The sequence below is a fragment of the Coffea eugenioides genome, chromosome 7, assembly GCF_003713205.1.
Source record: "Coffea eugenioides isolate CCC68of chromosome 7, Ceug_1.0, whole genome shotgun sequence".
Classification (NCBI taxonomy): Eukaryota; Viridiplantae; Streptophyta; class Magnoliopsida; order Gentianales; family Rubiaceae; genus Coffea; species Coffea eugenioides.
The window spans coordinates 27,210,322-27,225,714 of record NC_040041.1 but is presented as its reverse complement, the minus strand read 5'-3'; the positions used below and the strand labels follow the sequence as shown (position 1 = coordinate 27,225,714).

Here is a 15,393-nt window from a genome sequence, read left to right as displayed (position 1 = left end):
TATGAACCCCCGTTCTAGCAAGTCTTGCAATTGAACTTTTAACTCTTTAAGTTCGGCAGGTGCCATTCGATAAGGGGTTTTCGAAATGGGAATAGTTCCGGGTGCTAAGTCAACCTTAAATTCAATTTCTCTTTCGGGTGGCAATGACCCCAACTCCTCCGGAAATACGTCCGGATATTCACTAATCACCGGCATGTCCTCCAGCTTAACCTTTTCTCCTGGGGTGTTAATTAGAAAAGCTAAATAACCGCGTGCCCCATGACTAAGCAATTTCCTAACCCTTATTCCCGAAATGAGCGCAGATAAGACTAACACCTTCATCCTATAATCTACCCGAGCATGATAATGTGCTAGCCAATCCATGCCTAGAATAACATCGTACCCTTTAATGGCTGGGCTTATGAGGTCGACTACTAATTTTCACTCACCAATTCAAATATCACAATTTCGACACACCTCATTTGCAAGTAAAATTTGGTTACCCGTAGGTGTTCTTACTTCTAAGTCATAAGGTAGCCTTTCAATTTTCATGTCAATTTCAAGCATAAATGTAGGGCTAACAAAAGAATGGGTGGCACCAGAGTCTATCAAAATTTTGGCTAACAGATAGAAAACAGGAATCGTACCTTCCACGACCTCCGTCGGCCCAGGCACCGATTGCTGGTCCAACGAATACACCCTGGCCGGTACCCTTGACCTGGTCCCTCCTATGGTGGTCGGTTTCGGGTTCGATTTACTCGATGACTGAGTATCGCTGATTAGCGGGCAGTTAGTGATCTGGTGCTTCGTACTTCCGCACCTTAGGCACTTCTGGGCCTTTCTCCAACAATTATCCTCGGTGTGATTTGATTTTCACAATATCCACACGTCACTCGGGGAGTGGAGGTCTGGCTCCCCTATGGACCACTTCTCTCCTACCTTCTTCCACCTTGGCCTCTCCTTGACGTACCTCCCCTCGAAGTACCCGTAAACCTTCCACCTCCAACTCCACGACCGGCTTTAGGGGGGGTACATTTCGATCACTCTGTGTCGGCCTTTGACTTCCACCGAGCGCCCCCTTTCGTTTCGCGTGAAAGTTCCTTACTTGTGCCCTGGCAATCTCGATTCTTTGGGCCTTTTCCAAAACCTCAGTAAAGGTATTGATCTGAACTGCAGCCAAGGCCTCCGGTATTTCCACATTGAGCCCTTGAACAAACCTCCTTATTCTCCTTTGCTCCGTGACTATCAATTCAGGAGCAAATTTAGACAATTTCGTAAATTGGGTTTCATACTCAGAGACACTCAAAGTTCCCTACCGGAGCTTAATAAAATCGTCCTCTCTCTTCTCCTAGACGATAGGTGGGAGGTATTTTTCATTAAACTCTAGCACAAAATTCACCCAAGTCCATGCGGTTCCTTCTCTCTCCCATTTAGCTCTTACTACATTCCACCAAGCCTTGGCCGGATCTTCGAACTGGAAAACGGCGAATTGCACCAGCCTATCCTCCGCATAGTTCAGAGCGGTAAAGATATTGATCATGATCTCTAACCATCTCTCGGCTCTCTCAGGGTCCGGTCCCCCTAGGAACTTAGGAGGAGAGAACTTTTGAAATCTCTCGAGAGCTCTATCTTGTCCCATATCGGGATCCCTAGGTTGGTTCACAGGGGCTTGACCCTATTGCTCTACTAAACGAGTAAGAATATTAGTCATTTGCTGGATCGCCGTCGCCACCTGATCCCCTCCTTTCACTCGAGGTCCAGGTTGCGGCTCTGCTGTTCCACTTCTTTTCCCTCTTGGTTCTTGCACTGGTTCTTGGGCCTGTCTACCTCCTCGCCCATGAGTAGAGCCACGTCCTCGAGTAGCTCCCTGATCCTGACTCCTTCTACCTTCCATGAGTCTTGACTAGCCAACAATATAAATATAAGCAAAATAAGGCATGGTTCGGCTAAAACATTTTGAAATCATAAAATAGAGACAATAAAACACATTCAAAACAAATATGGCCTTTATATACATAGCAAAAGAAGGCACATGGCAAGTGAAAAGTACTGTACATGTCAACCTAGTCAAGTCAAAGGCTATACTAGCCAAGGGACATAGAACAAAAGAAACACTATATGCATCAACCTTAACACGTCAAATTTCAAAAACAAAAGCGGCGTGTCATCCCACCATACCCCTAACTACCTCACAAAAATTTCTGAAATCCTAACAAAAGGTCAAACCCTAACGAGAGGTCTAGCTAGATGCCGACCCGACCGACTCCGTAGGTGCGGCAGTCTCCTCCTCTGGGTCCTCCCCAGGATCCTCCTCTGGAGCACCAGGGGCTGCCTGACCTTGACCTTCCTCGGCCAAGTTCTGAACCACATCCTCTACCAGAGCCCCGCACTTAGTCAGGATACGGTGGGTCCGGTCTCGGACATCGCCAACCACTCGAGCAAGGCGACCAGTAGTCACCTGAACCTACTCTCTAAAGGCATCAGTCCGCTGCTGCTCCTCCAGAACCGAAGCCTCCAGCTCTCGAATCCTGGCACTGTATACTCGAAGGGCTGCCTGGAGACGCTCTATCTCCGTCTGGTACCTACGATTGGCGCTATCCAATCGCCTCCGCTCATCATCCACGACAAGTACTACCCGATCAGGGTAGGAATAGGTCTTCCAGCAGTCGCAGCGTCAGATCTTGCCTGCCGGGGACCACCGACACACGGGCCCACCGGGACTCTCCTGGTAGGTCAGCACACGACATGCAGGCCCCTCAAGGTAGATCTCGTTGGCAGGTACGGGCTGAGATGGCCCGGCGCCCCCAGAAGCATCTTTACCCGCCATTCCCTACATGACAAGTACTAGTACAAGAAGAAAATAAGTTAGACATATAAATCGAGGCAAAGGGCCTATTCTCAAGTACGAAACCCTAGCCTATCATAACCAAACTATAACCAAGGCATATCAAGTATAAATCACTCAAGCTACCCAGATCAATTCAAACCTAGGTTCTGATACCACCTGTGACGACTCCACCTCCCCCTAAGGCGTACCAAAGGGTTCGACAGACTGCCTGCCCAACTTTCGCCAGGACTCACTCACTTATACCTCACGCATTCATCCATAGGCAAAAAAAAACATCACAATTCAACTTAAAATATACATCGATGCACAAATCAAGATACAAAACTTCTATACACCAAAAATATTTCAAAGTATATACAATCCAATTACAAGTCATCCTAATCGAGTGATAGCGCGAATACAAGTCAAAAGTCAAAACATCTAGTCTATGCTAATCTGTACACGTCTCACGCCCCGCTCGTACCCCTGTAAGGAAAACAAAACTAAAGGAATGAGCTAAAGCTCAGTGAAGTTCCAAATATCAAATTGACCATCAAAAGTAGCATAATAGTGAAATAGCGAGCAAAACAAGTCAAGAAATGAGTCACAACACTTCATATAGCCAAACAATAAATTTTTTCGCGTTTCATATATAAGGATACAGTTGCTCATATATCGGCTCCCCCATAGCTTGATCGATTGGTAGTTGACACTCCGTCAACTTTCAAGTAAGAAATGAGTCCAGTAGAACACCACTTAACTCCAATCTCCGTCCACCAATCAAACCCCTTACCGGGCCCGAACTCCATAATAAACACCGGTGGTAATACTCGAGTATACCGATTAGTCGAGAAGATAACACTCCACTCGACATCACTAACTACCCAGAGTTCGTTATCTAATTGACCAGGCTCTCGCCGGCTCGACTCGACTAACTAGCCACCGGGTTTCTGGAATTCCAGACAAGATACAATTAATATACATGTATAGCAAGTCAATTGCAATCGATGAACAAGAACAAATCACATTAGAGCAAGTGCGATAAAGTACACTCTTGCCCTATCAATTCACTCATATATATCATGTAATCACATTGGACAAGTGTTACACACAAATATCAAGTTCAATCAGATATTTGGAAGTACTCACCAAAATGTAGTGCCTCAGTGATCACGTCGAGGTTGTACTCCGGGTTTGGAGTCCAAATCTGCGATAAAACTTTATTTAAGAACTTTGAAAAGTGACTAAGGTTCGAAACTTAAATGTTTCGTTCAATAAGAACCAAGTAATTGAAATTCGTTTGGAGAATATTCGTGAAACACTTGCTCGCTTTTCAAACTATGAAATTTTGTAACATTTATACTTGGAAATACCATTTGAGTCGAAAGTACGAGGAAAACATATTTCTAATAGTCATTATTTCATTTTCCAAGGGCACAAGTTCGGCCAAGTTCTAACTTATATAACTTAATAAAGAAAACGCGAATATCCCAGATGGTTCAAGTGATATTCGCTCTCAACCCTTACTCACGTTGCAAGTATATCTACCTAGCCCTTGAGTTTAAATTTGGACAGCACGCCCTTTGTATTTACCTATTTTCCAGCCATTTATGGCTTCATTCTTTTCCTCAATCAATCCCAAAGTCGCACACAAAATCATCTCATTTCAATAGCCATTTCATAGACTCAAAGTCATACAAGTACAAAATCAAGCTAGGAACATGTGCGGAAATGAAGTTTGAGTCAAGAAACAAAAGACAAATTTGATGTTGTTTTGCGTAACAGACACAACCAAGGCTACGCTTATCGGATTGAGGTAAAATTTATACCGTTTCGAAGCTAAGACAGAGCGCTACAATTTTGATGAAGACCACTTACTCCAGTTTCTAGTGTATCCAAGTCATATTCCCAATTTACAGAACCGGATTCCTACCAACAGGCTAGTTAACTGCACTACATTCAAATGGCCATAACACAAGCTACCGAAGTCCGATTAAGGCGTTCTCAGGGGCGTTGGAAAGCTAAGACATAGTACTACAACTTTCATGTTTTGGCTAAATACTAGTTCAGTACATATCATGGTGAAAAGACACGACCAGATTGGTGAAATATCCAAAACTGATCACTGGATTCACCTGGGGCAGTTAGTGATGGTTATACCATCACTACCACCTCTTATACCAACTTATATATATCATATACCCCCATACAACAAGTATGATAAGTGAATCATTCAAACCCTAACTCAAATTCACCACCCCAACCATCCAAAATCGCTTGATATAAGTATTACAACCACAAATACAAGCTACTAAACAACTCCAACATGATTAAGGAAAAAGAAAAGAGTGGTCAGCCATATTACCTCAAAAACAAAACTTGCTAGAGTTATCCTCCACTTTTCCTTGAATTTTTTGGTTCCTTAAACTTCCCAAGCTCTCAACCTACAAGCTAATCGGTTTAGTTTTTCTTGGTTTCGCTCACAACTCTTGATTTGAGCTTGGAAATAGAAACTCTCTTCACTCTTTCTCCCTCTCCTTGCTCTCGGCCAAACAAGAAAAAAAATGGTGAAGAAATGAGATAAAATGAAGATAAGAAGGTAAGAAAGTTGGCTTGGTCAAAGGGCCTTAAATGGCCAACACTTGTCACACTTAAGTTCTCACAATTTTTTTTCTTTTCTCTCTCTCTTGGGGTCAAGAATTTCGGCTGCCTTGAAGGGTATTTTGGGATGATTTTTACTGAAATAAAAGTAAGGAGATTGAGGTAATAGAGTAGTGTTTAAGTGGTGTGTTCAATCGGTAGCGCGCGACACCCGTCGGTCCGAACCGTTTTTCCTTAAATCGCGTATACTAGGGATTTAACTTATAATTTACTACCTCATTATTACTACTTCTAATCCCACACTTAATATCATCTAAAACTCACTCTTAATCACCAAATTTGATTCACCCTCGATACCGGATAGTCACCCTACGGATAGACGTAAAAATCCTAATTCGTGCTAACTTGAAAATGAAAAGGGTGAACCCTTAATTCTATATTCATTTGCACTTATTGTGGGGTGATTGAGTAGTAGGGCTATTATAAAGTAATATTTTTCAAATAAAAGGGGTTTTTAAGAAAATATAAGGAATTTGCAAGTCCTCACACACAGGAACAGATTCCAGTTTATACAGTGAACAGTCACACAGGCAAGAGTGTGATAAAGTACACTCTCGTCTCATTCAGAACAAACAGAGTTCACAGTCATTCAAGTCACAGATTTCAAGTACAAATAAACCAGTTAAGCAACAAATCAAAGGAGTGGTACACTCACCAGTTCAAGCGAAGATAACTTCAAAAGTTTTCACCCAAGGTAGGGTTTTGATCACCGAGAAACCCTAAAATAACCAAGATAAACAATTATGGTTCCCACATCCACAAACCTAGTAAACGGAATGCACAATTGAGGCTTGACTACGAGTCGTAAGCCTATCCGAATGAACTACGAATGCAAAGATACAAAAGTGTGGATTCGGGGTGGAAAAAGTAATGGTTGGTTCTAAAACACGAACAACCCCAAAGTCCTTCATATCTCACCAAATAAAAATTCCAAAAACCAACCACAATCAAGCTGCTCATCCATCATAGATAGTTTCTTTGCTCAAATCCAAGTCCTAGATCACAATTATCACGTCAAGCAAAGGAAATTCTAAAATTATCAAATTCCTCTCACCTTTTGGCATTTTAATCACAACTAAAGCTTCACTTAACGGATTGAGATGAATCTTATGGCATTTCGATACTAAAACATAGACCTACATTTCCTATGAAAATATCGACACCCAATTCTTGCATTTTCAAGGTCAAAAATCAAAATCTCAGAGAAAACAGAAAACTATCCACGAAACAGTGCATTTGGCAGTCAGGGATATTTTAGTCATTTCACATGCTACAGTGCTCCGATTGAGTTGAAATTTTGCAGGTAGCTAGTTAACTCCATCCCCTACAACTTTCATGTTTTGACCTAGGCCTGATTCGGCCTCTAACATAGACAAACATAGAGGTCAGTAACAGGACAAATTCATTCCCAAATGGAAACCCTAATCTGAAATTGATACACAAACTGAAATTCTTCGTAGACAGGTAAAACTAGCATATAAAAGCTCAATATTACACATAACAAAGCTATCAATCCAAAGCAAATGCTCAAGCATCAAATAAGAGCAGAAAATTAACCATAAAACTGAAATTTCCCACATCACCACCTCAAGTCATCATATATCTCATAAAACTACATATTTTGAACTCCAAACCACAAGTATGCTAGTATTAGAAGTAAAAAGGGATATCTTAGCAAAGTTACCTAGTAACCTCAAGAAAGATCGTAGCTTAGGGTTTCTTCTTCCAAAATCACTCCACCAACCCCTTTAATCCTCCTTAGTGACTGCTTGTATGGAGTGATTTGCCATTTGGTTGGTTAAAACTCAAGATTCAAGCTAGCAAGTGAGGTAGAAAATGAAGTTTCTCTCCTTATTTTTCTCCTCAAGAAATTCGGCCAAGGAAGACAAGAAAGTGAAAGAATTTTTGGTCAAAATTGGAGTTTAGAAAAGTTAAATAAGCTTGGTCAAAGTCCAACATCCATTAGCTTCGCGACAAGTGGCGTCCTAGGGTTTAACCCCATCCTTTTGTCTACCAATGGTTAATCTATCTAACTAACCTCTAATTATCTCCTAATATCTTGAAAAATAATATCCCTTTACACAAAATTCACCTAGTCGCCAAAATTTTATCGTACTTATCGCACTAATGGATTCCACGTCCAATATACACTATTAATGTCACATGAACTAACTTATACTGAGAAAATGATCTAAAAACTATACTCACTTATAAAATATCTAGAAAATTAATATAATAGAATAAAGTAAAAAAAAATTAATGCGAAAAATTAAAATAAATAATATAAAATAAGGGAATTTTTACGGGTCCTTACACCCTTCTTCTCATTTTTGGCAACCTTTACTACAAAACTAATTTGTCCAAAACACCACATTTGTCATTTTCTTATTTCAGCATTATTTACGAAAATTCGCCGTAAAATGTACACAGGTTTTATGAAGAAAAGACAAAAGAATTCACCCAATAGTTTGTGTACTTAAAGGCCTTATTCTAATATAATAAATAAGAGCTATGCCCTTAAAGAAAAATAAAGGGAACAAAGAGGAGACGTGCTTACATCACACAACTGTTTTACAACTGTACCCTAGAAACAATGGTCCAATTCTAATATAATAAATAAGAGCTATGCAGAAATAAAGGGAACAAAGTGGAGACGTGCTTACATCACACAACTGTTTTACAACTTTACCCTAGGAGCAATCCGATGCATGGACCAGTAGAAACAACTTCGGGAACAAAGAAAATATGAAAGCAGCAGCTAAAGAGGTAATGAAACATCATGGATGACAGCCATATTGTGGTCAAACGTATTACAGGTTCAAAGCAAAGATTCTCTAGGCTCAATTCAAATGGTAATGGATATACAGTACTCAAGACCAATTGCAGGGATGTCCACTCGAAAGTGTGACCTTGGCCATAAACAGAAAGGGGAAACGATCCAGGTTTATTTGCAAAAGAAAACCAAGCAGGAAGACTATGCTCTTCTTTTCCAGAAGTATATGAATCAAAGACAGTTTAAAAATGAATACACCAAAAAAAAAACTTAAGCAGCTCAAACGATCATTGGCTAAATACTAATGATCTACCAAAAATCACACACGTTGAAGATATTGGGTAAGAAGCAAAATAACATCAATAAGCATTGCCACCCAAAGGCCTGATACAAAAAAGACTACAAAAAGAAGCACAAAGATGCATTTCCAGAAACGGATTTTAGCATCAGGAAACTATCCATGACACAACATGATATTCCACTGAACATCTACAAGATTAAGCAAACAACATAACATGCTATTGACCCGTGAATCTTCTTATGAGAGTCAATTAATGCTCTAGCTTTATGTTTGGCACTAACTGCAAAAGCTCCTCAGGGAAATGACCTACATATCCACACATCACAGAAATTTACGAGAGTTCAACAATTTTTGGGCGTTTATTGGATGCTTGCATCCTGGACACATCACTACAGGAATTTTCACCAGCACCATTGAACATCTTTTCTTCATCATTGCTACTATCACTACCAACTTCCTCATTACTTTTAATATCATGGTCATCGTCATCATCACTGATGCTAACACTAGCAGCCAAGGTTGGCTGGGAACCAGCCATTGCAGACTCAGCAGCAGCAACAGCCTCAGCAGTATGAAGATCAGCAACTCCCAGCATTAAATCCATTTCAATATATTCTGACTCATTACCATGAAGCACTTCAAGATCATATTTTTCAGCGTTGTTCTTTGCATCATATTGCAGTCTTTTATTCGCTTCTGATATGACTCCCAAAAAGTCCTTCACTTTTCCAAGAATATTACTTTCAGGAACAGCGCATATATCGGGTTTCTTATCAGGAATACAAACGCCTTCTGGTTTTGCAGTTTGCACAAAATCATCTTTTTTGCAAAATAGAAGCTTTGACTCTATAGAAGAGGCAGAGTAGTTGCCGTTCTCCTCCGAGTCCAAAAGATCTTTGCTTTTTGCTTCAATTCAAATATAATCATGACACATATTAGCCAACATTTCAGTGCATATACGCTCTAAGTATGAGCATCACCCACTAAAGAACACTCACAATTATAAGCATGCATTATAGATGACTCTGGTTGTGGTTTGACTATGCTTAGTTGGCCACCATCCTCGTTGGCGACAGTAGCTGCTGCCTCATTGCAATAATTTATGAACTTGGTTGGTTCCTGAAGAGCAGAACACAAGCTGTCAGAAGAACTCAAAAACATATGCAAAAGCAAGGTCAATATGTCAAATAAATAAGCACAAATTCAATGCACAGCCTCAGTTCAGAAGAAAGCAAGTTATTGGGAGAAGCTCTCTCTGTCTCTCTACAATCTCAAGATAACAGGCTGTCTGATGACAAATTTACTTTTCCTTTCCAGCAAATTCTAGAAATAGCAGATCTTTTGTGTTCATGGAGACTAGTTAGCTCCATGAACAGATATAATATGATATTTGGTAGGGAAAGGAATGAACTTCCCTTCCTTTTCACCCATGCCACCCAAACCAAATAATAGAATGAAGCTCTAAACCCAACTAACTATATGTAATCCAACTTTAGCCAAATCCCATGTTTTTTTCCAGCATTGAGCACCACCTGGATATCAATCTTCACTCCCTTAAAATTTTAAATGGTACCCTCACCATCATAATGTCCAACATGTAGAAAACCAGAGCATGGGAGAGAGGATAGATTACTGGTGCAGAAAAGAGAAAAAAAGTAAGGTAGGAGAGCTATGGACAAAGAAGGAAAGCAAATTCTTTTTTTTTTCCCTGAATTGGTGGGGAAGGGCGGGCAGCGGGGTGGAAACGTAATAAAAGTTGAGCTTTGCTAATTAGATAACTGGAGATGGATGTGGAAGTGGAGATGAAGCTCAGACCGAAGGATCTGTGTAGTGAGATTGATGGTTGCTGATGATCAACAAAAAGACCATCTTCTAAAAGTTGCTATCTATTTGGATCATCAGTGATCTCAACAACATGCTACCTCCTTGAACTTGAGAATAAAGGAAATAAACAGCCTATCTTGGTTATGCATTTCCTGTTTGCAACATATGGTGGTTCAATTGTACATGCTGACAGAAGAATTGACAAAGTATGATAACAAAGAAAGGAAGACCGAGCTGGAGAACTAAGGCTAGTGAATCAGAAAGAAATGTCAATGTTGCCTACGGAGTATAGGGAACACCCAAAAAGGAAGGCTCAAGGCTGAAGAAAGTAAACAGAAAACATGGTGAAAGCTGTAAAATTCTATTGATAAACCTTGTTACCAAAGTGGTATCCACGCATCCACTTGCTGTTTGTGAAAAGAGATCCAATCCTGCCAGTAAGCATTGTCAGGAGCTGCATGACATTGAAAATACAGTGACAGCTACATGAACCTTGTTTGACAATTGCACTATGATATTGTCCAATCATTGGTCAAATATTCATCATTTAGTGATCCTTGATGCTCTACTCTAAACCTGGGACAATCCATAGTTTACTCTCAGATTGGCTCATTTATACACTACACAATTCCCTCAAGTTTCCCTAATGAAATTAGATTAGGAGCTTTCCAAGACTGCCTAACTATAAAAGTGCCTTAACCTAAACTGCCCACCAAATTTACATGCTCACGTCCAGTATTGTTTCAGGAGTAAAAGAGTACACTTAACAACCATACTACAGCTTCCTTCCCTTCACATGGACATGTATCCACAATTTTCTGTGCACAGGCAAGCACAGATGTAAATATCTCAATTTATGCGCTACATCAAAAAAGCATTTCTGCCATAACACCTGTTTAACACTAACAAAAGAGTTAATGAACCCATAGCACATATTCACCAAGACATAGAAGGATCTACAATTTTATGTCCACAAAAATCTTTCATTTTGGTTTTGAGTTGGAGGCATAGCTGACAATCTCAGTCCAAATCCATTTAGTTATCCAAACCTGCCTATGATGTGAAAAGCTTGGCCAGGTTATTGTTTTTAAAGAATCAAACTAATTGAGCTTATTCTAACCCCAAAAGGTTAAAAAAAATTCATTGGGACCATATGCAACCACTTTCCCCATTCACCTCATGCAATTCTTTAATATCGATGATGAAACAAGAACATCAAGTTTCCAGCCCACCATCAGAACGATATCAGCAGTTAACCATTCACTACTGTAAGTTCCTCTCCGCTGTGTTTTTTCCAGAAACAGTGCTCTATCATCTTCTATTCAGCATTACCTGATCTAAATTTGCAACTTTTAATCTGCCAATTTATTGATGGAATGTTTCTTTCTGGTTTCTTCTTCTCCTTTTACTTTTGTACATCAGAAACCGGCTGCAGTATAAGAAAAAACTAGAAACACAAAAATATCAAAGAATAAATACAAAATTCAGGAACGAAATACATGAACATGGCTCCCAGAACATATCTTTTCCACCCAAATTTACAAGACAAGAACACATTCTCACAAGCACACACAAAATGGGAGAAAAGGAATTGAAGCCAGTTTAGAGTTCGAACATGTAAACAGAAACACTATCAACTTATTATTATTCCCTCAATCTTTCATGGGAACAAGATTATTGGGACACAAAAAACTAAGACAGAAATCAAACTAAAGCTTATAATCCACATGCAGTAAGTGCTTTCGAGAGGACAAATTAAAGGGCTCAATCTCCTCCAACATGCGCCAGAAACTTAAATTCTGAGGTCGTTTTCAGCTGACGCTTAGATTCCGAGTTAAGATAATTACGAAGCTCCAACTGAAGGCAAAACCAATGTTCTTTTTCACGAAATAACACACCAAACTGTTCTCACATTGAAGAAATCTCGATTAGGTGGTTATTGCAATATTAGAAAAACAGAACAACTCCCCCAATTATCGAGAAATTGCATGTTTCTACAATTTTTCTTCTGGAAGCAGAAAAATCAAAGAAAGACAAAAGCATTAAAATATATAGTGAACACTTGAAAAACAAGAGTTTTCGTTTTTGAAGTAGAATTAAGCAGATAAAGAAACGTACTACGAGAATAAATAAGCTTACCCGATCGGTATCCATGTCCTTTGTGACCTTTGAGGGCCTCACAACTCTCTTCCCTAAATTCAAATTCAAATTTCAATCAAAACCCACCTCACAAATGAATAGAATATGGTTTCTGTTCAACAAAAATATGAAAAATTATAAAATAAAATTTGCACCTACTAGTTTGAGGGGCATTGCCATGGCGATTGGGAGGAATTGATTTCTTCTTTCGTTGGCATTTGAAAAGATAGCTCTTTTGGGTCATTCTTCTTTTAGAATTGTTGAATAATCTCTCAATTGCTGTGTTCTGGGTGGCGATTATGGTTTAAATTGAAATGTTAGGGTTTTTGAAGCTTGGGGGTTTATATGTTCATGTCGGCAAGAAAATAGTAAAAAAAAAAATTCATTATTTTATATTCTGAATTTTAATAACCCCCTGTTGTCTCGGTGAGTTACGTCTAGCTCCCATATAGTTTAAAAGTCCATTTTTTTAACCCTTTCAGTTTTGGACTAAAAATGTAAAATGAGGGAAAAGTTATTAGATAATTTACTAAAACGAAAAAAGAAACTTAACACAACCATTTTCATCTCATGATATGAACCAAATTAACATTATGCAATATTATGGGAACTATAGTGAATTAGCAACAACAATTAGCATTATGCAATTATGCAAGTAACAATTGTTGATCTTTAATCTTACAGAATTATTTGATATATTCTTTACCTCTAATTTTCACTTTTTTCACATGAACCAAATTAGCATTATGCAAGTATTTTGGGAGCTATTAATAGCAAATTATTGAAAAAAGTTTTTCTCTTTATTCTTGTAGTTCGTGTAACTTTTCATGGCACTAATTTGAGCTGCATAATAGATAGCCATAACTATTTTGTTAGTTTGATATTTACTTATTTTTTTCCAAAATTACAAAAGGCGAATTGGTAGAATTTTAAAACATATGGAGGTTGTTATTAGAATCCTCAAACGATGTATGGGTTATTTACACTTACCTAGTTGTAGAATATTTTCCAAACAAGGTTTATGGGAAAACGAATTTGGAATTTGTCCATGCAAGTTTATGGCTGTGATGGTAGATGTTAACGTACTGCAACTAGTTATCTTAACAAAAGAAGTAGATTGGTTTAGGATATTCGAAATTGGAATTGCAAGTTTGAGAAATTATAAGATCAGAACATAGATAGAATCGTAAAATTTTCGTATACTATATAAAAAGCAATTTGCTTGGCACTATTCATCCATTTTCGACAGCCTGTTTTGGGTTACTTCAGTAATTTCATAGACGTGGCTTAGCTATTTTTTAACTTTGGGCACAATTGATAAGAGCAAGGATTGCTGTCGGAATTATGCTTTTGCCGTTAGTTTTGTTCGAATGTGGCTATTGCATGTGAGATGATATTAATGATTGGCAATTGCTTGGTTAGTGTACATATTTGCATTTGCCGATTAACGTATGCTAATTAATGTTGTACATTAGTAGTCCAGATAGAGTACATTTTTGGAATTGGCAATTAATTCTTTAGGTTAATTTTTTCTCAAAATGTACTACAATTGTCATGAAGCATTGAATCTGTTTCAAATTTTTTAGATAAAATTTTAAACTAAAATATTAAATCCTTCCCCACTCCCTCTTTCTATTTCTCAGTACACGTGACTAAAATTTGATCTTACTAAAAAAAAACATTCACTATTTTGGTTTCTTAATAATTTATTTTATCCTATCTTCCATTGTTCTTTTAGAAAAAGTTTTAGTAAAAAGCTTTTGAATTTTGGATTTTCTCTCTTAGCTATTTGATTAGTTGTGCAAGTCCAATCAAATCTTTTGAAAGATTTAGTTGATCAATTCTTGGTTTTGATGATTAATGAAATAAAATTATGATTTGAACTAATATTTCAAGTGAGTTTTTCATTAGTACAGGTGGCCAAATAATTGACAAAGGAAAGGAAGCAAACCAAAAAGGAATAAAATTTTTCGCGGAGCATCGGATGCACACCAAGAGGATCGGGCATCTGAAAGATAAAGTGAAAATTAGTTCTAATAATCGGACGATGGATCAAACGCATAGCTGCACTATTAGACGTCCAACAGATTAAAAGGAAACTTTAGAATTCTCTGTTTCTATCAGACGCATCTTTTGGATGTCTGAAACTCATAGCAAAAACTCATTCAACATACCTTCGGACGCAATGTCGGATGCAAAACAATTGGATTGGACGTCTGACAAGGTGTCGGATGCAGGATCGTATGTTTGACAATTTTGACTGCTAGTTTTTCAATAATACGTTTTTTTTTTTTACTATTGGAGAGATTTTTTGGGTAAATTTTCACTATCTATAAATGTCCCTAAATCTATAAATATGAAAGACTTTGTCTACATGAGATACAGCCTTTCAAGAGTGATTTTTGAATAGAAAATACTTTGAATATTGTATAGGTGTGGGGTAAGTTCTTGGTTGTATGAGGTATCTCATTGAGGAGGAGTAAAACTATGAAAAAGATGAACCTTACTTGTAAGTGTTTTTCATTGTTAAGATGAGCATTCAATTGTAGTTTAAAGAGGGTTAACTAAAGAAAGTTGTAAAATTTCTTGGCTCAACTTCTCTTGGCTCAACTAAAGTTGGGATACTTAGTGTGAATAAGGGGTGAGCCCTTTTTCGTACAACTTGGTTTGTATCACCAACAATTGAAAGAAGTGCTTGGTTGATTCAACTTCAAATTTGGGAAAAACTTGAGAGTTTGTTTGGAGAATCCTTGAAAAATTTCAAACTTCTGTGTTGTCGATAATGTGGAGGCACTACTATACTCTCGAGATTGGTTATATCACAGTGAAGGGCAAATTAGATATCCAGTTGAATTGGCTTTTAATTTTCAGTAGCTTAGGAAAGATTTT

General features: G+C 38.3%; 1 protein-coding gene across 3 annotated transcripts; it reads right to left on the bottom strand.

Moving 5' to 3' along the window:
- Positions 1–8,545: 8,545 nt before the first annotated feature.
- On the bottom strand, positions 8,546–12,840 carry LOC113778044. 3 transcript variants are annotated; one of them, XM_027323295.1, is made up of 4 exons: positions 12,664–12,840; positions 12,505–12,557; positions 9,540–9,660; positions 8,546–9,447 (listed from the first exon to the last, which is right to left on the bottom strand). In XM_027323295.1, the coding sequence occupies exons 1-4, from the start codon at positions 12,746–12,748 to the stop codon at positions 8,873–8,875; spliced, it is 834 nt and encodes a 277-aa protein (XP_027179096.1). In that variant the 5' UTR covers positions 12,749–12,840; the 3' UTR covers positions 8,546–8,872. The 3 variants fall into 3 exon arrangements, with proteins under 3 accessions (XP_027179096.1, XP_027179097.1, XP_027179095.1); XM_027323296.1 differs by having other exon boundaries at positions 12,660–12,835; XM_027323294.1 differs by lacking the exons at positions 12,505–12,557; positions 12,664–12,840 and adding an exon at positions 10,739–11,189.
- Between the last annotated feature and the right edge of the window lie 2,553 nt (positions 12,841–15,393).